We start from the raw sequence: 26,009 nt of genomic DNA, 5'->3' as shown, positions 1-26,009 counted from the left end.
AAACTATTATACTAAACTTTTAGTAACACTTCAAACTCAACAGGTACTTTATTAAGTCTTCCCAATTACAAAACTAAACATTCACTGATACTTAGCTAAGAGAGTGTGTGGGCCCTCCTATATCTTCAGCAAACTTTCCCAATGGTTCTTCAGCATTGGTTCCAACCCCAGTGTGAAAATGAGCCCCTGGAGACAAAGGAAAGAGCCCGAGTCTCTCGCACATACTATTCTTATACCCCTGAGGCATCCAGACTGGATACCAATGCCTTGGCATGCAAGGCAAACAATGGGAAAGAGCTGCTCACATCAAATTTGCTGGTGAACGCAGCAGGCCAGGCAGCATCTCTAGGAAGAGGTACAGTCGACATTTCGGGCCGAGACCCTTCAAACGACCCTTCAAAAGAGCTGCTACATCCTTCAAACGGGCCAGTCAACAACCACCTTGGTGGAAGCGGCTTTCAACCAGCAAGTAAGCTACCCTTCACATTACAGGTCCACGCACCACCACTCCGTGTGAAGAACTTAACTCAGAAATCCCCCTATTATAATAATAATAATAGTAACTTTATTTATACAGCACCTTTCACACATTAAGGTGCTTTACATAGATTGTAAAGATAAATCAATATAGTCGTAAAAGTATGAGACAAAATTTAAAATCATAAGTAAAGACAAACATTATATAGAATAAAATGTAGTTGAATACATTAAATTATATACATGTAAGCAACCTTAACAGACATTAAGTAATTCTATAAGCAGGCCAAATTAAAAATGTAGGTTTTTAGAAGTAGATCCTATACCTTCCTTAATCATCTTAAAATTATGCCCCCTTCTAGCCATTCCTGCCCTGGGAACAAGTCTCTGGCTATCCATACAGTCATGCCTCGTAACATCTTGTACTCATCTATCATCGCGCCTCATCCTCCTTCGCTCCAAAGGGAAAAGCCCTAGCTTGCTCTAACTATCCTCGTAAGACGTGATCATCCTGGTAAATCTCCTCTGCACCCTCTCTAAAGCTTCCACATGAGGCAATGAGAACTCAGCATGATATTCCAAGTGTGGTCTACCTGAGATGTGATGTAAAACCTACAGCTGTTCTTAACTATTCCTTGTTGTTATTTTAATGTCTGGGATATACTGTGATTTGCAGCCATTTCAGACCAATATTTAGAGTTACTTATTTTATTTTATTTAGAGATACAGCATAGTAACAGGTCCTTCGGTATCAATGAGCTTGTGCTGTACAATTACACCCTGCCCATGTGACCAATTAACCTACTAATCTGTGCACCTTTGGAATATGGGAGGAAACCGGAGAACCTGGCGGAGAACCCATGCAGTTACGGGCAGGACGGACAAAGTCCTTACAGACGATGGAAGAATTGAACCCAGGTCACTGGCATTTTAATAGTGTTACACTAACCGCTATGCTCATTTCTAAAGCTCATTTCTGCTTGAAAGGGACATCCTTCTATTCTGTGCCCTCTGGACCTAGACTCTCCCACAATAGCGGGTGTTCCCAGTGTTTTTTATGCTATGGACTCCAACCATTAACCGAAGTGTTGGTGGATCCTAGATTGGGAACATCTAAATTGGGCCCACTAAATTTGTGCTGACCATCAGCTACCAATTTACAACAATCCAATATTAATCTCAAGCAACAAGTAATCTACTGGAGGAAATCAATGGGTCGAGCAGCACCTGTGGGAGGAAAGGAACCGTCAACATTTCCACCTGATGGTTGAGGAGAAGAAATGCTAAATTATTTGGAGGTGGGTCTTCGAGCTCTGATGGTACTAAAAAGAAAAGAGAACACCCTGGATAAAACCATAAGACCATAAGCCACAGGAGGAGAATTAGGCCATTGGGTCCATCAAGTCTGCTCCACCATTCCATCATGGCTGATTTATTATCCCTGTCAACCCCATTCTCCTGCCTTCTCCCCATAACCTTTGATGCCCTGATTAATGAAGAATCTATAAATCTCCTCTTAAATATACCCAGTGACTTGGCCTCCACAGCCATCTGTGGCCTTGAACTCAACAGATTCACTACGCTCTGGCTAAAGAAATTCCTTCTCATCTCTATTCTAAAGGGGCGTCCTTGTATTTTGAGGCTGTGTCCCTTGGTCCTAGGCTCCCCCACTATTGACAACATCCTCTCTATCTAGGTCCCCCCTCATTCTCCTAAACTGTGGTCAGTGCAAGAACAGAGCCATCTAATGTGGTCCTAGTAAAGTAACGTGGGGAGCCCTGCTTTGTACCTCTACAATCTTCTGCTTTAATTCTGGATTTCCATTGTCTGCAGTTTATTTTTATTTTCCTGTTGCCCTGGATCAAGTTTGACATTCTTGAACTGGAAATGAAGATCAGTACTGATACAGTGTGTATACTGTGAGCACTTCCATCATACACACCAGCAGGGCTTAACTGTCCTCTGATTACTGCGATATGCCCGCAGGGCAGCGGTCACTTTGCCCTCACCCTGCCCACGTGACAGCCCCAGCAGGTACCGCTTTCATATCACTCACCACATCTGGATGTAAAGCCGATGAGGCAGACTGGCCCCTGGTACCAACATTGTGGAGCGGCGCCTGAAACTCGCGACTGTAATCACAACAACCCGGCACAGGACGAATGTGTTAACCTGCAATGCAAGAGCAGGAGTATCCCCTTAGGAAATAAGAAACAGGCGTGCTTTTATATATTTTTTTATTTAGAGAAACAGCGTGGCACCAGGCCCTTCTGGCGCAACGAAACTACGCCGCCCATGTGAACATAAGAACATAAGAAATGGGAGCAGGAGTCAGCCATCCGGCCCATCGAGCCTGTCCCGCCATTTAATAAGATCATGGCTGATCTGTCCGTAAACTCAGCTCCATCTACCTGCCTTATCCTCATAACCCTTAATTCCCCTACTATGTAGAAATCTATCCAACTGTATCTTAAATATACTTAGTGAAGAAGTCGCAATTGCTTCCCTGGGCAGAGAATTCCACAGATTCACCACTCTCTGGGAAAAACAGTTCCTCCTCATCCCCTTCCTAAATCTTCTCCCCTGAATCTTTAGGCAATGTCCCCTAGTTCTTGGCTCACCTACCAATGGAAATAACTTTCCTGCTTCTATCTTACCTATCCCTTTCAAAACTTTGTATGTTTCCACAAAATCCCCTCTCATTCTTCACATTTTTGGCGGAATTGGTTAGGTATCACTATGTTATTGTTTAGTGTACCAAGAGTAAGAAGCTTTAGTTTGTGTGCATTCTTGACAGATCGTTCCCTACGTCGGTACATCGAGGCAGTAAAAAGGAAACAGAATGCGGTCCCGAAGAGGGGTCTCAGACTAAATCATCAACTGTTTATTCCCCTCCACAGATGCTGCCTGACCTGCTGAGTTCCTTCAGCATTTGTGTAACTTACTCTGGATTTCCAGCATCTACAGAATCTCTTGTGTCTCTGTGTTGCAGAATATGTGGTGCAGTCACAGGGAAAGTGCAGTGCAGGTGGACAAAGAAAGTGTAATATCTAATTGATATTAATGTGAAATATATATATATATATACACAGAATACTAGAAGTAACTTTATTTGTCACACGTACAGTGAAATGCATCGTTTGTATCAATGACCAACATTGTCAGAAATTGCAGGGCACTGAGGAATGTTGTGGAATAAAGGGATCTAGGAACACAGGTCCATAATTCACTGAAAATGCCATCACAGGTAGACAGGGTCATAAAGAAAGCTTTTGGCACATTGGCCTCATAAATCAATGTAGTGAGTACAAAAGATGGGGTGTTATGTTGAAGTTGAATAAGACATTGGTGAGGCCTAATTTAGAGCATTGTGTGCAGTTTTGGTCACCTACCTACAGAAAAGATGTAAATAAGGCTGAAAGAGTGCAGAGAAAATTTACAAGGATGTTTCTGGGCCTGGAGGACCTGAGTTATAGGGAAAGATTGAATAAGTTAGGACTTTATTCTTTAGAATATAGAAGATTGAGAGGAGATTTGATAGAGGTATACAAAATTATGAGGGGTTTAGATCGGGTAAATGCAAGCAGCTTTTTCCACTGAGGTTGGTTGGGACTACAACCAGAGATCGTGGGTTAAGGGTGAAAGGTGAGGAGTTTAAGGGGAACATGAGAGGAAACTTCTTCATGCAGAGGGTTGTGGAAGTGTGGAATTAACTTCCAGCACAAGTGGTGCATGCGAGCGTGATTTCAATGTTTGAGAATTTTGGATAGGTACATGGATGGTAGGGGTATAGAAGGCTATGGTCCCTGTGCAGTTCAATGGGAATAGGCAATTTAAATGGTTTTGGTATGGACTAGATGGGCCAAATGGTCTGTTTCTGTGCTGTACTTTGCTATGACTCTATGGTCTATGTGCTGGGGGCTGTCCACAGGTGTCTCCACTCTTCTGGCAGTGAAACGTTCCCAGGAAAAAAGTATCTGGCTTCCACTCAATTTATGCCTCTTACCATCTTGTCACCTCTCATCCTCCTTCACTTCAGAGAGAAAAGCCCTAGCTCACTCAACCTAGCCTTATAAGACATGCTCTCTAATCCAAGCAGCATCCTGGTAAATCTCCTCTGCACCCTCTCTAAAGCTTCCACATCCTTCCTATAATGAGGTGACCAGAACTGTGCACAATGCCCCGAGTGTGGTCTCACCAGGGCTTTATATAACTGTGATATTACCCTATGGTAATGAGATTTGCTAAGGAACAATTTAGAAGGAAGCTGACAGAGAAAGGATATTGACTCTGGAAGATGTTTCATGAACAAAGCCTTTGCTGATGATGTAAGTTAATGATTGTCAGCATCTTATGTTTGATTTGGGTGCAGATTTGTTATTCCTTCTTGCAGTTTAACTTCCTTAAGCTTGCTTGCATTTGTATATAATAAGGCACAGGGGGAGAATTAGGCCATTTGGCCCATCGAGTCTACTCCGTCATTCCATCATAACTGGCTTATTATCCCTCTCAACTCCATTCTCCCACCTTCTCTCCATAACCTTTGACACTCTGACTAATCAAAAAAAATCGACCTCCACTTTAAATATACCCAATGATTTGGCCTCCATGGCTGTCTGTGGCAATGAGTTCCACAGATTATCCACCCTCTGGCTAAAGAAATTCCTCCTCATCTCTTTTCTAAAGGGACATCCTTGTATTCTGAGGTTGTCTGCTGGTCCTAGACTTCTCCCACTATGGGAAACATCCTCTCCATGTCCATTCTATATTCAATATTCAATGAGATCTTCCTTCATTCTTCTAAACTCCAGCGAGTACAGGCTCAGAGCCATCAAACGCTCCTCACGCATTAACCTTTTCATCCCCAGGACCATTCTTGTAACCCTCCTCCAGATCCCGTCCAATGCCAACACATCCTTTCTTAGATAAGGGGCCCAAAACTTGACAGCCTGACCAATGCCTTATAAAACCTCAGCATAACATTCTTTTCTGTTAGCTCTAGTTTGCGGATAAATGTGATTTTTTTTCCCTTTCTCTTTTCTTTGTTTTCTCAGCTCCTCTTTCTCGTTCGTTTCCGCTCTTAATAAAACGATCAAAAGCAATACATTTTATGCCTCATTCTTAGCTTTCAAAGGACATTTTGGATCACAAAAGTGTCAGGATCCAGTACTTAGAAAGTGAGTAAGAGATTAGCTCGAGGATTGAAAGCCTGATACTGAATGTGATGACGGTAGCGGAAAGAAGGCTACTCACGGTCAGAGTAAAGAGCACGGGCCCAACAAAGGCCCAGATGACGTTGCTCTCTATGTTTAGCCAGCAATGACTGTCCGCCATGTATCCGTCACCTGTAGTTGCTATGGTGATGACCACAATTAAAACTGGGAATCCTGAAAGGAAAAATGTGGAAATTCTTTTCCTGTTTCTCAGTGACAATCGCTTCTCTTGCTTATTTCTTATGCAGATACAGAAAATGAATTCATTCAGTTGGTCTCCCTTATATAGGCCTTTTCTCTTGCAGTAATTGCTACGAATTTATTTGTTCAAAATCGTTAAGACCATGTAACTAATGCTCTTACTATTTAATGTTAGATATAATATTGATGACACAGTAATAAGTGTAATAGGCCAAGTCTCAGAAGCTGTGAACTCAATCAGCTCCATCATGGGCACTAACCTCCCCACGATCGAGGACACCTTCAAAAGGTGATGCCTCAGAAAGGTGGCATCCATCGTTAAGGACCCCCACCACCCAGGACATGCCCTCTTCTCATTGCTACCATCAGAGAGGAGGTACAGTTCAAAGTTCAAAGGTCGGAGTACAATTATTATCAAAGTATATATACTATACACAACCTTGAGATTCATTTCTTTGCAGGCAGGCACAAAACAAAGAAACCCAATAGAACCCATTAAAAAAGAAGACCTTCAAACACCCAATGTACAGAAAAGAAGAACAAATCTGGCAAACAATAAAAAGTGAGCAATACAGGAGCCTGAAGGCTCACAGTCAATGATTCAGGAACAGTTTCTTCCCCTCTGCCATCTGATTGAGAATGGACAATGAACATGTACACTATCTCAATATTATTTTCCTTATTTTTGTTCTATTATTGTACTACCAATTTATTTTAATTCATATACAGTATATAAGTTATAATTTATAGTTTTTCGTCAGATCTCAACACCACTTCATCATTTTCCAAGGCCACTCACTCTTAGTCATACCTGCTCAGGGTCCTACTCTGGCACAGATGTCCAGAATAGGCAGATTACCTTATTACAATGTACTGCTGCCACAAAGCAATATATCATGACAAATGCCAGATTCTAATCATCCACTCCACCCCTCCCCACTCCCTGTTCACAGGGAAGTTATACTGACAGCAGTCACATACATACTGAAGGACATCGAATCTTTCAGATCTGAGGGACATTTACCACAATTACTCGCTCTTCCCTTCTTGACTTTCCTGTTTTTTTGATTTACCGTTGACCATCTCCTGATCCATTATTCACTCTTGTACATCATCTCCTCCTCTCTCTTGACTCAGTGTTCTCATTCTCCCTCTTTAGCCTTAATATTCTCTCTTTCCCTTATTTTCTTTGTCTCTCTGTGTCTGTCTCTTTCTCTTTCTCTGAGGGTCTGAGGCTCAGGACTCACACCACCATTATTACCCTTAACCAATAGGCTCCTGAACCAGAGTGGATGATTTCACTCTCCTCAACACTGAACTGATTTCACAACCTAGGGACTCGTGTTCAAGGACTCTGCAACTCATGTTCTTGATATTTATTTAGTTATTTATTAATTATCCGCCTATTTATTTGTTTGTTTGTTTATTTGTTTATTGTTTTTGTTTTATTATTTCCAATTGCATGATTTGTTGTTTTTTGCACATTGGTTGTCTGGCCTTTGTTGTGTGCAGTTTTTAATTGATTTTACTGTGCAAGAAATTGAATCTCATACTGCCCTGACATATCTCTCTCTCCTCCTTCCTCTTCCCCTCCCTCTCTTTCATTTTCTCTCTATTTTTTTCTCTCTCTCAGTTTCAAACTCTGTCTCCCTGTCTCCACATTTCTGTCTGGCTGTCTCAAGGGGACATGGACCGACATGTCAAAATGGGAAATGGCGAATGGGGGGCCACCTGGAGCTCCTGCCTTTTGTGGTGGACAGAGTGAAGGTGCTCGACAAGTAGTCCTCCAGTCTGCACCGGGTCTCACCGACGTAGAGGTGGCTGCACTGGGAGCACTGGGGTACAATCGAAGACCCTGACAAATGGCATTAATCTGGGTGATGACTGTTGAAGGAGTTTAGATGATTCATGCTTTAAATCACCTTATCCCATGTTCTGCCCAGCCCAAACCTCACTTCCCACCAAGAACTAAAACTTGCTGCCACGCCTCTTATCTGTGAGGGTGGTGTGCGACAAGGAAAGAGAATTGCTTTACCCCAGCCAATCAGGTAGTAGTACTTGACCCTCTTGTCTTCGCTAAAGTTGACGGTGACCACCTTGCTCCAGAGGAGGATCCCTTCCACCAGCATCCAGCTGAAGGCTGCCATGAAGAACAGGTGAAGGAGAACTGTCACCACCCAGCACGCCGCCTAGGGGGAGGCCAGAGAAACATAGAAACATAGAAACATAGAAAATAGGTGCAGGAGTAGGCCATTCGGCCCTTCGAGCCTGCACCGCCATTTATTATGATCATGGCTGATCATCCAACTCAGAACCCCGCCCCAGCCTTCCCTCCATACCCCCTGACCCCCGTAGCCACAAGGGCCATATCTAACTCCCTCTTAAACATAGCCAATGAACTGGCCTCAACAGTTTCCTGTGGCAGAGAATTCCACAGATTCACCACTCTCTGTGTGAAGAAGTTTTTCCTAATCTCGGTCCTAAAAGGCTTCCCCTCTATCCTCAAACGGTGGCCCCTCGTTCTGGACTTCCCCAACATCGGGAACAATCTTCCTGCATCTAGCCTGTCCAATCCCTTTAGGATCTTATACGTTTCAATCAGATCCCCCCTCAATCTTCTAAATTCCAACGAGTACAAGCCCAGTTCATCCAGTCTTTCTTCATATGAAAGTCCTGCCATCTCAGGAATCAATCTGGTGAACCTTCTTTGTACTCCCTCTATGGCAAAGATGTCTTTCCTCAGATTAGGGGACCAAAACTGCACACAATACTCCAGGTGTGGTCTCACCAAGGCCTTGTACAACTGCAGTAGTACCTCCCTGCTTCTGTACTCGAATCCTCTCGCTATAAATGCCAGCATACCATTCGCCTTTTTCACCGCCTGCTGTACCTGCATGCCCACTTTCAATGACTGGTGTATAATGACACCCAGGTCTCGTTGCACCTCCCCTTTTCCTAATCGGCCACCATTCAGATAATAATCTGTTTTCCTGTTTTTGCCACCAAAGTGGATAACTTCACATTTATCCACATTAAATTGCATCTGCCATGAAGTTGCCCACTCACCCAACCTATCCAAGTCACCCTGCATCCTCTTAGCATCCTCCTCACTGCTAACACTGCCACCCAGCTTCGTGTCATCCGCAAACTTGGAGATGCTGCATTTAATTCCCTCATCCAAGTCATTAATATATATTGTAAACAACTGGGGTCCCAGCACTGAGCCTTGCGGTACCCCACTAGTCACTGCCTGCCATTTTGAAAAGGTCCCGTTTATTCCCACTCTTTGCTTCCTGTCTGCTAACCAATTCTCCACCCACGCCAATACCTTACCCCCAAGAGGAGGCATAAGTCACCGAGGCACCCAAAGCTGGAGTCACCCATTACCCATTACTATCATTGGATCAGAAGCCTTGGGTCCCACACCACCTAGTTCAGGGACAGTTATTATCCTACAACCATCAGGTTCCTGAACCAGCATGGGTAACTGCACTCACCTCAGCACTGAAATGATTCCACAACCTACAGACTCACTTTCAAGGATTCATGTTCTCAGGGTTTTTTTTTTACACAATTTGTCCTCTTTTCTACATTGGTTGTCTATCTTTGTTTATGTGCAGTTTTCCATAAATTGTGTTCTTTGTTTTTATCTTCCTGTAAACGCTTGCAAGAAACTGAATCACTGGCACCAACATAGCCTGCCCACAACTTAATAACCGTAACCGGTACGTCTTTGGACTGTGGGAGGAAATCGGAGCACCTGAAGGACACCCACACGGTCATGGGGAGAACGTACAGGTGCCTTATCGTGGCGGGCAGGAATTGAACGCCGATCAAGATCACTTGCTCTGTAAAGCGTTGCGCTGGCCGCTACACAACTGTGTGCCTGGAAAGCTCTGCCGGGGAGGTGGTGGACACGGATAAGGTAGTGATGCTTACGAGGCATTTAAACAGACTGGTGCACAGGCAGGAAACGGGGTGGGGGGAGCACACGGTATTGGAGCATGTACAAATTGAGAGCATTAGTGAACTTTGACATTATAGTTGGCGCGAACATTTTAGGCTGAAGGTCGTGTTGTTTGCTGTACAGTGATCTATAATTGCAGCATCAGCTTCAACTGGCTGTTCCTATTCCCCTCTCACTCTTTACTGTAACTGTAGTTCCTCCCAAGCCATGAAAACTTATTGCGTGATCAACGGGTAATTTTCAGTTCTCCTCTATTACCCGATGTGCCCTTGCCGATTCACTCGTCAGTAACAAGGCTTGAGCTGCGATGAGAGCACTGATGAGATTTTTGTGGACTGTGGTTCGGTCTGACTTTGGAACCCTGCAAGATAATAAAATCTTGTAAACAGGTCTGTAAGTGACTGAAAATGATGGCTGAACTCACAGTGAAGACTGTGAAAAGCACCTTGTGTTGCTTACACAAACCTGGGTAGTATTGATTAACTGTTAATTGTCAATTTAATTATTCATTTAGACCCAAAAAACACAGGAGCAGAATGAAGTTATTTGGTGCATCCAGTCTGCTCCACCGACCAATCATGGCTGATTTATCTCCCCTCTCAAATCTATGGCCATCTGAGGAACCATCGCTCTCAATGAGTGCTAACCAGGGATACAAGCCGATGGAGATCACTCAGCTTTCTGACTGGCCAGGATTCAGCAGAGACTAGCGGCCAGCAAGTTAGCAACCGATCAGTACAATGAGTCGGATAAATACTCTATTGCCCACTGATGATGTCAGCTTGACTGGTGGCAAAATGTTTGTGACCTAACCTCCAAGCCTGGCGAACAACCCTATAAACAAGGAGTTAAGGCTCTTCACAATCCCATTGACAGAAGAGATTCTGCGGATGCTGGGGATATTGAGCAACACACACGGAATGCTGGAGGAACTCAGCAGGCCTGGCAGCATCTGTGGAAATGAATAAACGGTTGACGTTTTAGGCTGACACCCTTCCTCAGGCCTGGAAAGGAAGGGGGAAGAAGGTGGGGGGAGGGGATTGAGTACAAGCTGGCAGCTGATAGGTGAAACCAGCTGAGGGAGAAGGTGGGTGAGGGGGTGAGGGGGATGAAGCAAGAAGTTGGGAGGTGATTGGTGGAAAAGGTAACGGTCTGAAAAAGAAGGAATCTGATCGACGAGGAAAATGGACCTCATGGGAGAAAGGGAAGGAGAAGAGGCACCAAATGGAGATGATGGGCAGGCGAGGGGAAGAGAGGGCTAAGAGAGGAGTCAGAATGGGGAATGAAAAAGAGAACAGGAATAATGGGGAGATCCCACCGAATTAATATAACACCAGGACTAGCAATCATTAGGAGCCCATCAGTTTTCCATACAAAGGGTATTGGCAGCTGGCATGTGTTAACGAAGGACCCAGAAATAAAGACTAGACTAATTAAAAGAATGTTAGTTCCCAATATCCCCAGAGGTGCTCCCGGAGGCGTCACAGGAGTTGTCAGTCAGCATTGAACTCAACTAGGATTGCCTTAGGGACCTCAGCTCCAGATTTTTCCCTCAGGATTTACTCCCGAAGCCTTCTCCATGAGTGGGTATAGCCGTAGGGCAGATGAGGTTTGAGATCAGAGTTTTCCTTCTCCTAGGTGAGCTGCCAACCACGGCTGATGAGCCCCATTGGCCTAGAGTGGCTGGTTTTAAGGCACCAGTAACCAGCCTTTGCCCCTTCTCATGTTGGTAGAAACAGTTCTGTGAGTTTAGTAGCTAAGCCACACATGAAGGCCAGGAGCTGGACCTGGTTGTCAGAGGCTATTTGAGATGTGCACCTTTGGGAGCATTTAATAGGTAGTGGGAGCTTGTCCCCACTACCACCCCTGGCTATGACAACCTTAAAGAAACAGTAATAAGACACATATAGCGCAAGTAATTGCAACAGCAGTAAAATATACAGTCACAACCAAATAATAATAAAAATAATATAGCCTGGGCTGGCTGGTGGTGCAATGACATCAGCGCTGGACTCTGGAACGGACGTTCCCGGGTTCGAACCCAGTCGGAACCGCTCCTGAGTATGCTTTCCATTGTGCCGGGTTGAGTGTTGAGATCATAACTCGACCTCGTAAAATAAAGGGAACAATACTGGGAAGTGTCTGTGTGAGGAGTGGAGCGCCACATAGTCTCTCTCTCTCTCTCTCTCTCCGCGCCTTGTAAAGGCATGAAAAAGACATCGTCCCGCCAACATCGCACACGCACACACACGCACGCATGCACACACCAAATAAATAAACAAGTAAGTAAATAATATAGCCCAAGTCTCTGCGAGTCATGGCCTGTGGACTGATGGTACGTTGGTGTGTGTAGGCACTGTACAATGGCTAAACGACGGTGCGCTGACTCTAGAGAAACACTCACCCCAGCACCGAGTACGTAATCAGAGTGGTCACCATAGCACAGAGAGACACAGAACAGCCAATCAGAGTTAACTTCATCAGCACAGCTTCCTCATCAGGACTTCGCTGGAAATGAAAGCAAGTGGTATTATTGGTCAGAATCAGTTTTATTACCATGGACACGTCATGATGGGCAGGTGAGGAGAAGAGAAGGGGTAAGAGGGGAGCCAGAGTACAAAATGGAAAAGAGAGAAAGGGTGGGGGAGGTGGAATTGGCTCATCTGATGTCACAACTACAGCACCAGCACAAACAGCAACAGGGGTCTGAACTGGTAATTCCATCAACAAAGGTTTGATGTGAGAAGAAATCAAGAGGTGATGACTCTTGTAACTTGTGGGAATCCGCAAGGGGACATTGCAGTGTAGTGCTTAGCATAATGCTTTACAGCACCAGAGACTGGAAGATCGGGTCTCACTTCCTGCTGCTGTCTATAAGGAGTTTGTACGCTCTCCCTGTGACTGCATGGGTTTCCTCTGGGTGCTCCGGTTTCCTCCCACATTCCAGAGAAGTGGGGGTTAGGGTTAGAGAGTTAGCGTAAGTTAACGCAGTCGGCACCAGAAACATTGTGGGAATTGTGGGTTTCCCCCAGCACATGACTGTGGCAGGAAACCGCGGCACCCAGGGAAAAATGACAAACGCCTCACAGACAGCAGCGGGAATCGAACCCTGACCTCAGAGATGGCTCTGTAAAGCCATTGCACTAACACTGCACCGTTACCATGACACCGGCTGACACAAAGGGTCTTTAACAATCCCAAAACCTGTGCAAGCATTCACGAAGTGAAATAATGTTACAAGTAAGAACAGTGATTTTGGATTTTACCTTGGTTTCGTAAAGCTGGAAAAGCAAAGCGAAGTTGGTGGTGTGGTTACAGAAGCAGGCAGTAGACCACTGGTCAGACTCGACGATGCTGCAGCCATTTGTGGACCAGCTCCCTCCACTCTCGGGCCTGGGGGCACACAATTCATTAAACTGGCCCCACCCCTGCAGGGGTTGACCACCAACAGTGAGGCTGGTCAACATCTCCACCCACTAACCCACCCCCGACACCACTAGTTTGTCATTTCCTGTCAGAGTTACCTTATGTACTCCTGAGCCCAGCATCACTTTATGGACATACAATCTATGTATAGAAGCTATGTTATATATTTACATTTATTGGTTTTTTTATTGTGTTCTTTATCTTGTGCTCTTCTTGTGCTCCGTCAGATCTGGAGTAACAATTATTTCATTCTCCTTTACTCCAGGCTCACCACTCTTGTTTGTGCTGACACCTGATCCCCATTCCCACCGACGTGGACAGCCCGACATCCACAGTGTCACTCATCACTCATCAACTTGGCCTTCAAGAGCGGAGCAGAGGCCTAGAGACAGGATGCCTTTCCACACCCGTGCGTTGGCTTATGCATTTCTGCCCATCGTGTCGACTCCGCTATTCCATCATGGCTGATTTTTTTTCCCCTCTCAATCCCATTCTCCCACCTTCTCCCCAGACCTTTGATGCCATGACCAATTAACCTCCGCTTTAAATATACCCGATTTCCGCAGCCATCTGCAACAATGAATTCCACAGATTCACCACCTTCTGGCTAAAGAAATTCCTCCTCATCTCTGTTCTGTATCATTGCCCCTCTATTCTGGTGCTGTGCCTTCTGGTCCTAGACTCCCCCACTATTGGAAACATCCTGTTCATGTCCACTCTATCTAAGCCTTTCAATATTCGATAGGTTTCAATGAGATCCTCCCTCGTTCTTCTAAAAATTGACATACTGAGTCAGATATCAGTGTTTGTCTTTCTGGAAGGGAACCTGGAATGGAAAGTTAGGAACTTACAGTTGAGGACATTAGTCTCTGAGACATAGCACACTTTATTTCTAAGCACTTAATAAATTCTCACTCTGCCAGAGACACGGCCACAGTTGGTACCAGGCTCGCCTTGCTGAATTGCGGGTACTCACTTAAGGCTGAAGTCCCAGAAGGCGCAGAGAGAATCAACGCTTAGCGAAGGATCCGTCTGTTAAAGAAATCAACTATCAGTGAATAATGGAGGTCATTGTACTGAAGGCTGGACTCTCGATCGCATGCAGTCCACAAGCTGTCAATTATATCTCGCAAACTTACGTCTGCTGTCTCCACACATTAGATGCCACAAGTCACCCTTTGTTCTGAAAACTTGCTCCTCAGATCCCTTTTAAATCTTCCTTCCCTCTCATCTTAAACCTACACCTTCCAGTTTTACACTCCACTGTGTGACCATCCACTACATCTCTGCCCCTAATCTTACCCGTAACTCTGGGATTAGTGTGGGCAGGCAAAGGGTCAGTCTGGATGTAATTGCTGAAGGGTTTTTGTGCTGTGTGACTTTACAATGATGCGTGTCTTTTAGAGACCCGTTGGCATCAATGAAAGGTCATGCGTTAAATGCGGCTCTTACCCTTATACGGTGGAGCAGTCTGTAGTGTGTTGGGGCACTGACTTCCTGACGTCCCCGGTACACTGTGGATGAGATAACTGCAGAGGCCACCTGCGTACCAATGTGTCTGGGTACGGCAAAGAAACACGATATGAGATTCAAAGTGTGAACAATTGTGGAGGTTAAATTATCTCAAATCTTCTCAAAAACATGCACACATTCACAGAGGGGCTTGAGCGTACAGGCACATAGTTCATTAAAAGCAGTGTCACAGGTAGACAGACCTCTACCTTTTCTACCTATCACCACCCAGCTTTTCACTTCATTCCCCCTCCCCCATCCACCCACATTCCCCCACACCTGGTCTCACCTATCACCCGACAGCTCCCCCACCCCCACCTTCTTATTCTGGCTCCTTCCCCTTCCTTTCCAGTCCTCAGCCAGAAATATTGACTGTTTATTCCTCTCTATTGATGCAGCCTCGGTTGGTGGTGTAGTGGCACCTGCACTGGACTTCAAGGTGAGTGGTCCCGGGTTCGAATCCGGATGGCTCCCTGCATCTTTCCATCTTTCCACCCCTGATGGATTGAGCGTCGAGCTAGCAACTCGGTCTTGTAACAAACAGACGTGGCCCAATGGCCCACAGGGCACAGGGATGAACAACAGTAGATGTTGCCTGACCTATGTGATGTGAAAAAGGCATTTAACATCCTGGCCTTCAGTCAGGGAATTTCACGTAGGAATTGGGACATGCTGTGGCAATTCTAGAAGTTGCCGATGAGTATAGTTTATCTCATTGTGACAGTATAGTTACAACTCCACCGTGGGCAGTCCCAAACCTGACTGCAAGAGGAGGATGGTTGGGTATGGGACTAACCATCCCATCCCATAAAAACCCAGAGCTGCAGACACACCAACAGAAGCTGCAAAGACTTCATCCTTGGGAGGGGAAGGACTGTGGTGAGCTGCTGCTGGCAGCCTTTACTCTTGATGGGCTTAAACCATCATCATCATCATCATTATGTGGCATGTTGTATGACATGGGTGTTCATGGTCTTTCCATGACCGTGATTGTTCCTGGAAGTGTTTTTCTTATAGAAATGTTAAAATTATGAGAAACTTGGATAAGGTGGACCTCCAAGAGGACCACAAGCTTGTTGTAGGGTTTGTAGGCTTGTGTGCCCCAGTGACCCAGAGGGCGATGTTGGCTGGAGTCAGGGCCTTTTGCTTTTGGTAGGGTCACCCATGGAAAGCAGGTCAAAGGGTAGAGGCCAGTGAAAGAGTGGTTCACCAGTGCTCCAGATTCGGGGATTCAGCTCAAGGCTAACAAGGCTGACTGATCAAACAAAATTGTTATGGAAATAGCAATGAAGAATCCTGGTTTATCTGTGCGCACTGGTATCATCAGAGAGAGATGGAAGAGCTTCATTGTTGCCCTAAATGCCAGAGGCATAATGGGCAGTAAGTTAAGGTAGGATAAGGGAATGGTAACAGTCTTCTCTCCAGGGGTAGGGGAGACCTAAATTAGAAGACATAGATTTAATGTGAAAAAGGACAGATTTAAAAAGGACCTGGGGGGGGGGGTGTGGCTATATTGAACAAACTGCCAGAAGTGTTTGAGGGAGGGAAGGAAGTATTATTGAAGAGGCACTTGGATCGGTATATGAAGCGGTGGGGCTTGGAGGAATATGGGCCAATGCAGGAAATTGGGACTAGCTGGACGTACCTTCCATAGATTCTGCCTACACTTCACGCTGCCGCAGTAAAGCGGCCAACAAAATCAAAGACCCCACTCACCCCGAACATCTTTCTTCTTCTTCCCCCCTCCCATGGGCAGAAGGTACAAAAGCCTGTAATCACTTGACAGCTTCACCCCCACCCACGGTTATAAAACCACTGAACGGTTCTCTAGTACAATAGGATGACTCTTGACCTCAGTCTACCTCATTATGGCCTTACACTGTATTGCTCACCTGCGCTGCCCTTTCTCTGTAACTGCAACACTTCAATCTGCACTCTATCAGTGCTCTCCCATGTACGAACTCTATACACTCTGTAATGAACTGATTTGCAAGACAGATTTTTCACTGTACATCAGTAATAAACCAATTTGCTAAATTTATGAAACTCCCCAAAAACTCTGCCTGTGTGGCGCACCCTGGCTAATCAAAATAAGATCACTATGACTCAGTCTCAGAAGCTTCTCAGTAAGAATTTTGTTAAAGTAAACACGAGAGATTCTGCAGATGTTGGAAGTACAGAGCAACACACACAAGAAATGCTGGAGGAACTCAGCAGGTCAGAGAGCATCTCTGGAAAGGAGTAAGCAGTCGATGTTTCAGGCTGAGACCCTTTATCAGGATTTCAGTTTTCTGCATAATTTATAATATCTTAAATGAATGGAACCTGTAAATAGTCTGCCTTCCATAATTATCGTAACACACTATGTTACAGCCCAGTTCTCAAGATATGGTAGAATATAGTTTGGGGGGGAGGGTGGTGTTGCTAGAGGAAAGCATTTTTTACACAGGGGGTATTCAGTGCTTGAAACATGCTGCCGGTGTTGGGGTAAAGGCTGATAAATGACAGGCATTTAAGAGACTCCCTGATGGTCACATTTACAAATGAAAGAAATTTGAGGGGCTTTGGGCTCTGTAGGAGGGAGGAACATAAGACCCATGAGACATAGGTGCAGAATTAGACCATCTGGCCCATCGAGTCTGCTCCGCCATTCCAAAGTGGCCACTTTATTACCCCTCTCAACCCCCTTCTCCTGCCTTCTCCCCATAACCTTTGACACGTTTACTGATCGACCTTCGCCTTAAATACACCCAATGACCAGGCCTCCACAGTCTCCTGTTGCAATGATTTCCACAGATTCACCACCCTCTCGCTAAAGAAATTTCTTCTCTTCTCTGTTCTAAAAGGATGTCCCTCTGTTCTGAGGCGGTGGTCTCTAGTCCTAGACTTGTCCACTATAAGAATCATCCTCTCCACATTCATTCTACCGAGGCCTTTCAATATTTGGTAGATTTCAATGAAATCCCCCCTTATTCTTCTAAACTCCAGTGAGTACAGGCCAAGAGCCACAAAATGCTCCTCATAGTTAACCTTTTCATTTTAGAAATAATTTATGTGAACCTCCTCAGACCCCTCTCCAATACCATTTCATCTTTTCTTAGATAAGGAGCCCAAAACTGCTCACAATACTCCAAGTGTGGTCTGACCAATGCCTTATTAAACCTCCAGTGAGAGGCATGTGCTGTGCTATACTGTTCGATGTTCTAAACATTCAGACCCAGATTCTGAAAGAAGTTTCATGCTTTAAGACATTACTTTTATTGCCTGTTTATTCTGCTCTATAGACACTGCCTGACCTGTCAAGTGCCTCCAATCCGGCATTTTCTGTGCTTTGCTCTGGATTTCCAGCATCTGCAGATTCTCTTGTGTTTATTATTCCCATTTCGCAGTTTATGTTGGATGGTTTAGTGGCTGAGACATTGAATTTTCACTCACTTAAATCCTTCATCAAATGCTGTTTCCACCAAACCACCTGTGGCCAATGGGTTATTTCCCTGCAAGTTGGGAAGGCTTCGATACCAGGTGTTCACAAATGTAGCTGTTGTCAAACCTGTAACACAGAGAGAGAGAGAGAGAGAAAGTATGTCAGTGAGAGAGATGCACACAGAGACAGACGACATACCGAGAGAGAGAGAGAGACAGACAGACAGGCACAGACAGAGAGAGAAGGAGATAGACAGACAGACAGAAGCAGAGAGAGAGAGTGAGATGGAGGAGAGGGAGAGAGGAAGAGAGAGGGAGAGAGAGAGTGAGTGTGTGTGAGAGAGAGAGAGAGAGAGAGAGAGTGTGTGTGTGTGTGAGAGAGAGAGAGAGAGAGAGAGAGAGAGAGGGAGAGAGAGGGAGAGAGTCAGAAGCAGAGGGAGACAGAGTATGAAGATAAACAACTTAAACAAACCATCCAGGCAACAGCAGGAAGGTGTTGAACATACTTGATGGAAACTCAGCAGAAATACAACTGTTTATTCCAGTGTAAATGAGGCTTTAACTGCGTTAATTCCCACTTTCTGACGAGTGCTCTCACTGGTATAGGCACCTTTTACACCCTCAGGAAGTTCCAAAATACCTTGCAGCTGATGAGGCTCTTTTGAAATACAATCATTGCTCTAAAGTAGCAACCACAGCAGCCTACATTCAAAAGTTCAAAGTTCAAAGTAAATGTATCATCAAAGTATATACATAAGATTCCTTTTCTTGTGGGCATTCACAGAAGGACAAAGAAATGAAATAGAATTAATGAAACACTACGTACAAAGAAAGGTGGACAAACAATCAATGTACAAAATAATTGACGATGTGAAAATACAACAATAGTAAATATATAAATAGCAGTTAGCACTTTAACGCTTTACAATGCCAGCAAAAGGGGTTCAATTCCCACCACTCTCCGAGTTTCTGAGGCATCACTCCCCTCCTCTCAGATTTCTGAATGGACAATGAACCCATCAACACTACCTCAGTTTTTTTTTGCTGCCTTTTTGCACTACTTATTTAGTTAAATATTTCCTATATCTATACCTGCACTTTTCGTTGTAATTTAGTTTCTTTGATAATGTATTGCAAAGCTCTGCTGCTGCAAAGCAACAAATTTCACCGAGTATGCCAGTGATAATAAACCTGATTCTGATGAATATATCTACCTCCACCTCCACCCCCACCCCTGACAGGGCATTCCACACACACACCACTCTCTGTCAAATAAACATACCTCTGACATTACCCCCCCTCCGCCATACTTTCCTCCAGTCATCTTAAAATTAATCCTCCCCCCTCACTTCTGTCCTGAGAAAGGTATCTGGCAATCAACCTGATCTGATCTTATCATGACTGTGCTGCCATTTTCAATGCTTTGTGCTCTGTGTTCTAGATTGGGGGGCGGGGGTTGGTTATGCCATGGACTCCTACCACTCACGGAGGGGTCTTCAGGCCTCAGGTTGGGAACCCCTCATCTAAATTAAGGTCAACTGTGATAATACTCTGTTGTGCAGCTAAGGGTTAAATTCTGGTCCATATCCTCTGCCACTTACCAAGTACACCTTTGCCTTCTTGCTTCTCCTATCAGGGAGGAGGTAAAGTAGACTTAGACCCTTATCACCAGGTTCAGGATCAGTTACTACCCCTCAACCATCAGGTTCCTGAACCAGTGTGGAAAACTTCACTCAGCTCAACACTGAATTGACTACACAACCTCTACGACTCAAGTTCCCAATATTTATTATTTTTTTATTTATTCATTACAGTTATTTTGCTTTATCTTTTTTGTATTTGGAAAAACCGTTGTCTTCTATCTCTGTTTGAGTGCAGTTTTTCATTGACTCTGTTGTGTTTCTTTGTGTTTGCTGTGAATGCCCACAAGAAAGTGAACCTCTGGGTAGTATATGGTGACATATACGTGCTTTGATAATCAAATATACTTTGAACTTTGACTTTGCACTAGGGTCCTGGTGAGGTCCCCTGACTATTGCTGAAAGATCTTGAAGAAAATCATCCCAATGGACACACTTACTCCTTACGGAACTCAACATCCAAACTTGTTTGGCACACGGACACATCAAGGTGCCGTGACAAGAAATTCAGAAATTTGAAAGGGTCAGCAAAATGTACAAATACACACTGACTTTAAATCTTGGCACAGAACAGAATAGTATAGATCTGCACTTGCCTTCTCCTTGAAGCTTTGCAATTGCTTGCTTCGAAAGTCCAATTTGATCAGATGATTTGTTGATCCCATCACCCATATAAACGTCAAAGTCATTTGTAAAATTGTGGAGCAACTTTTGTCTGATTTCAAGTTCTGAAAAGTAAAATAGGGATAATAAAAGCAAAATATTGAAACTGCCTCAAATATCTTTCATGGTGTATTTGATGCTAATTACAGATGCCACTCCAGTTGCTGCCAACATTTAAACCTATACTTAAAAGTTGCTCTTAAACTTACACTTTTCAAATTACAGGACTCTTTTTAACTTTTGAGAAGTAGTTTGATATTTGATTTCAAATTGACTGACCGTTATATGCCCCTGATTCACAAGGATCTGGCTGTCAAGTGACATGACCAACTCTCACCAGTCTCCGCCCATGAAGATCGAGGGGGGCACAAATTTAGTGAAAGTAATGGCGCAAGCAAACATGTGGCATGCAAGAGAATTCTCAGAAGCATGGTTTTCCATGGACAATTCTGTAAACAGACCTGTAGACCTCGATCCTATTTATGAGCCAATGTGGGCAAAATTCCAGGCCGCTACACACAAAGTTCACCACACAACTAATCAGTGACAAGATTTCCTTCCCCACATTACAATTGAGTTTCTGAAATGATGACCAATCAGTTGATTGATAAGCATATAAAGGCCATGCATTTGGTGGATATGCCACAATTAACAGTGCATTGGTGGCGTCTCCTTGTATGGTGACGAAACATTTGCAAGTAAATTGCCAAGATCAGAAAACAACTCAACCCAACCACCCCGATTCTGATTCCACTAAGATGAATGGGTAGGAAGAATTGGTCTAACTTTGAGTTGGGGTACAAGACCATAAGACATAGGAGCACAATTAGGCCATTCAGCCCATCGCATCTGCTCTGCCTTTTAGGGCCCCAGGTGAGGAGATTCTTCACCTGTACGTCTGCGGGGTCATGTATTGTATCTGGTGCTCACAATGTGGCCTTCAGTACATCGGTGAGACCTGACATAAAATGGGGGATAAATTGGCTGATTTATTCCATTCAACCACCTTCTCCTGCCTTCTCCCAGTAACCTTTGACTCTCTGTAACAGGGACAGTTATTGCCCCTCAACCATCAGGCTCTTAAACAGAGCGGATAATTCTCTCAACTTCTCTCACCCCAACACCGAACTCTTCCAACAACCTTTGGAGTCAATTTCAAGGACTCTTTATTTTGTGTTCTCGATATTTATTGCTTATTTATTATTGTATTTTTCATTTCTGTGAATTTCCATAAGAAAATAAATCTCAGTGTTGTATATGGTGACACATATGTGCTTTGATAATAAATTTACTTTGAACTTTGAACTCAGTTCTGTTTACTATTTGATACCACCATTCAGGGTTAAAATAATCCTCTAGAGCAAGTGTTGCCAACCTGGGGTACACAGACCCTTCAGCTATTGGTAAGTGTCCATGGCATTGAAAAGGTCAGAAACCCCTTTCAAAAAGTTGAAATCTAGCTTCATTTTTGTTCTTATAAAATTAGCGTCTTTTTGATGGTTTCTTCACTTTGTTTGAATGTTGGCATGGAGGAACACGATGGGGAGAAACCTGCCCAAATCGCACACACTAAATGTGATGGAGTGTAGCAGTGACTGTGAGACAGTCAGACTCTACCTCCTAGGGGTACAATCTGGTACTGATGTTACTGCAGCAGCAGCCAGGGCTCAGGATCAAAGGTCAAAGATCAAGGATCAAGGATTAACTCGCTCACCATGTACATTTACGTGCATTAGGAATTGCCGTGGCACAACGTGCATCCCTCCGCCATCATATTACTGAATGGACACTGAACCCATATACGCTACCTCACTATTTATTTTTGGCTCTCTTTTTGCACTACTTATTTAATTCAATTTTTAAAATGTATTTCTTCTTGTAATTTATTGTGTTTTTATTATTATATATTGCATTGTACTGCTGCCGCTAAACAACAAATTTCACGCCATGCTGGGGTTATTAAACCTGATTCTGATTCTGAAAAAAACAGCAAAATTCAACAATTATAATGAATAAAAAATCGTAAGAATAAAATTAAAGTTTAAAGTATGGATATGGAATAAAATGTGCACATATACCTAAATCCCAGCTTGTATTTACAATGTAAACAGCATTATAAACAGTGGTTAACGAGTTTACAGTGTCGTGCAGTGACTGGGGTAATAGACAGATTGAAGTCTGGGGGCTAACTAGAATGGTTGATCAGACTAACTGCCTGGGGAAGAAACTTCTAAGATGTTGTGAAGTTTTTGTTTTAATTGTCCTACAGGAGTATGAGGGGATGGAGATGTGTCTCTACAGATCAGGAGTAAAGCCTGATTTATTCTTGTGTGTAGGGGCTACGCCGTAGGCATGATTTATACTTTTGCGTAGCCCTACACCGTAGCGAGCATGAGTAGATGTGTCTGCGTCGCTCTGCAGTTCACCGCCAAAACGCTAGTTGGCGGTGGGGTTTCTATGCCAATGTGTTGAGTTTCTTCGTGAGAGACGTGGACGAGGAAATGCGTTTCAAATATTTTTGGATGTCGGCAGGTAGATTTGACAATTTGGTTCATCGTCTCCAACCATTTATTTCGCATCAGTGTACAGACATGGCGGGGAAAAGCAACTGGAAATGCGTAGGAGGAAATGCGATGCCACCAAGCGGACCAATCACAGTTGTTGCGGTCTGCGTCACCACGATGCGTGAATTACTTTTTTGGGGAGGTGCACGTCACCCTATGGCGTAGGGTACGCGGTACCTACAGCGTACATTTGACACAGAAGTATAAATTGGGCTTTAGGCGCTCCTTCCCTCTGCTAGCCTGCAGGTCACCCTTAGGCAAGGTATAGCACCTGTCATGGTCATGTGAAGCCACGGGGGCAGGTGGTGGATGGTCGTATGAGCAGCCGGTGCAGATCACAAGTCCTGGTTATGCGACCACTGACGTCAGGCAGACAATCTCTGAAGAGTATTGATAATGGCTGGGGTCACCTGTCTTGTAAAAATACTGCTCAGAAGACAATGGCAAACCACTTCTGTGGAAAAACTTGCCATGAACAACGACGGTCATGGAAAGACCATAATCGCCTATGTTATACTTAACAAATGAACGATAGCGCTCTCTCCGGAAGGGAGCTTTTTGGAAAAGGCAGTTTGCAGGGCGGGTAGTGTCTACAATGGGTTTTCCTGCCTGTTTCTTTGTCCAGGACACATCCAAGTCCACACATACAGTATAAGGATGGCTGGTCCAGAGGCATGTTTCTGAATCTCACTCCGGAAACTGGAGAAGTCAGCTGTATTAGTCACATGTACATCGACACATCCAAACGTATGGTGAAATGCATCACTTAGTGTCAGTGACCAGATCAGTCCGAGGATGTGCTGAGGGCAGTCCACAAGTGTCTCCGTGCTTCCAGCACCAACATAGCATGCCCACAACTCACTCACCCTACCCACGCATCTTTGTAATGTGGAAAGAAAGCAGAGCACGCAGAGAGATAGAACGGTCAAATTTCTTACAGACCGCACCGATCGGTGATTGCCGGTGTCCCGAAAGCGTGGCAGGATGCTATTACAACTCGAGGGTGTCGGAGTTTGGAGTCCGAACTATGAGGAGTTTGTATGTTCCTTCTCATGAACGCGTGGGCTTCTGCCGGGTGTTCCGGCTTCCTCCCACCAGAAATTAGTCATTGTAAAATGTCCCGTGATCAGGCTAGGGTTAAACCAGTGAGTTGCTGGGTTGGAAGGGGCTGTTCCATGCTGTATCTCCGAATAAATAAAGTGATAATGCTAACCAACATGCCACCCTAAAATACTAAACTGTGAAGCTGCCTGGAAAGGGTTGCTATGGTTCAAAGTACAAAGTAAATTTATTATGGAAGTATGTATACGTCACCATATACTACCCTGAGATTATTTCCTTGAAGGTGGACTTCGTGGTCCTGGACTTATTTCATAATTTGCTGGCATAATTTACATATTACTATTTAACTATTTATGGTTCTACTACTATTTATTATTTATGGTGCAACTGTAACAAAAACCTATTTCCCCTGGGATCAATAAAGTATGACTATGACTATGTAAATTCTACTAGAAAATCGCAAGTATGGTACCTCCATATTGATGAGGCAGGCTGAAATTCTGCCCTAGTGTCTGATAGCAGAAGACTGACCGATATTTAAATACTTTGCCCCAGGTGGCCCTGAGGCAATACGTACGGATGTTTTTATTCCGAATGACGATGTCCTTCTGGCCAACATCCAACACCTTGTTCAGATTTTCCACCATTCTGTCAACTCCGTAGACCACAGTCATTGGTCCCCGAACAATCTAAGGTCAGGAATCACAAGGTATTAATAAACTTCAAAGCACCTTTGCAAAGGCTGTGCAAGAGTTTTAAAAACAACACTCCCAGGACTGGACACCATCTATTCCAGCAGGCTCAGGAGGAAAGCAATCAGCATAACCAGAGACACCACACACCCCGGCCACTCCCTGTCTGACCCGCTGTCGTCCAGCAAAAGGTTCAGGACACTAAAAGCCAGAACAAATAGACTGAGGAACAGCTTCTATCCCAGAGCTGTGGCCTCCATCACACCACTCCCACAGAACAATGACTGAAACTGTGAGCACACACATGCACACACAGGGACTCAAATACTGGCACCAACTGCACTTTGTGCATTACTGTGATATCCTGGTGCTGCTGCAACTTATTTTCTGTTACTTATCTATTTAATACTGTTTTTCTATTACTGTCTTGTTTTTATCTACCGCTTTATTTAATTGCCTGAGAGGAAGCCAAACAGAGTTTCATTGTACCTATATATAATGACAATAAAGATCATTCCATTAGACCATAAGACCATAAGACAAAGGAGCAGAAGTCGGCCATTCGGCCCATCGAGTCTGCTCTGCCATTTTATCATGAGCTGATCCCTTCTCCCATTTAGTCCCACTCCCCCACCTTCTCACCATAACCTTTGATGCCCCGGCTACTCAGACACCTATCAATCTCTGCCTTAAATACACCCAATGACTTGGCCTCCACTGCTGCCCGAGGCAACAAATTCCATAGATTCACCACCCTCTGACTAAAAAAATTTCTTCACATTTCTGTTCTGAATCGGTGCCCTTCAATCCTTAAGTCATGCCCTCTCATACTAGGCTTGAATAATTCAATTCAATTCAATTCAAAAAGTTATTTCTTTACAAATTCCACTTTTTAATCTGCCGCTAAGAGTCCAAATTCCTTTAGAAATTTAGATAAGTGCCCTGTGATTAGGCTTGGATTAAATCAGGGGATTGCTAGAGCCGCAAGGGTCTATTCTAATCTGTATCTCAATAAGTAAGCACCTAGACACTTTGACAGATACGTAACAGACAAATAGACAACAGATAGACATGTGGATAGATATTTAGATAAATAAATAATGTGGTCCTTCAATTGTAAGCATTTTATCAGTCTTATTTTGCTGCTTTTTTTAGGACAACTAACACTG

The 26,009-nt window shown here is 44.2% G+C and overlaps 1 protein-coding gene across 1 annotated transcript in view; it reads right to left on the bottom strand.

The window, feature by feature from the left end:
* The window catches only part of adgrd2 (adhesion G protein-coupled receptor D2), a 74,749-nt gene that overhangs the window by 5,091 nt on the left and 43,649 nt on the right, over positions 1-26,009 (bottom strand). The window contains exons 6-16 of the mRNA XM_063074156.1: positions 24,726-24,837; positions 20,456-20,587; positions 18,232-18,346; positions 14,737-14,842; positions 14,261-14,316; positions 13,125-13,251; positions 12,263-12,366; positions 10,117-10,219; positions 7,927-8,080; positions 5,731-5,864; positions 2,534-2,649 (exon numbers count right to left, since the gene is read on the bottom strand). Of these exons, the coding sequence (XP_062930226.1) occupies positions 2,534-2,649; positions 5,731-5,864; positions 7,927-8,080; positions 10,117-10,219; positions 12,263-12,366; positions 13,125-13,251; positions 14,261-14,316; positions 14,737-14,842; positions 18,232-18,346; positions 20,456-20,587; positions 24,726-24,837 (1,259 nt within the window). The remainder of the gene's footprint in view (positions 1-2,533; positions 2,650-5,730; positions 5,865-7,926; positions 8,081-10,116; positions 10,220-12,262; positions 12,367-13,124; positions 13,252-14,260; positions 14,317-14,736; positions 14,843-18,231; positions 18,347-20,455; positions 20,588-24,725; positions 24,838-26,009) is intronic.

This window comes from Mobula hypostoma, chromosome 21 (assembly GCF_963921235.1).
Source record: "Mobula hypostoma chromosome 21, sMobHyp1.1, whole genome shotgun sequence".
Lineage (NCBI taxonomy): Eukaryota > Metazoa > Chordata > Chondrichthyes > Myliobatiformes > Myliobatidae > Mobula > Mobula hypostoma.
The sequence above is the reverse complement of the archived record's forward strand: the minus strand, read 5'-3'. Positions and strand labels throughout refer to the sequence as shown.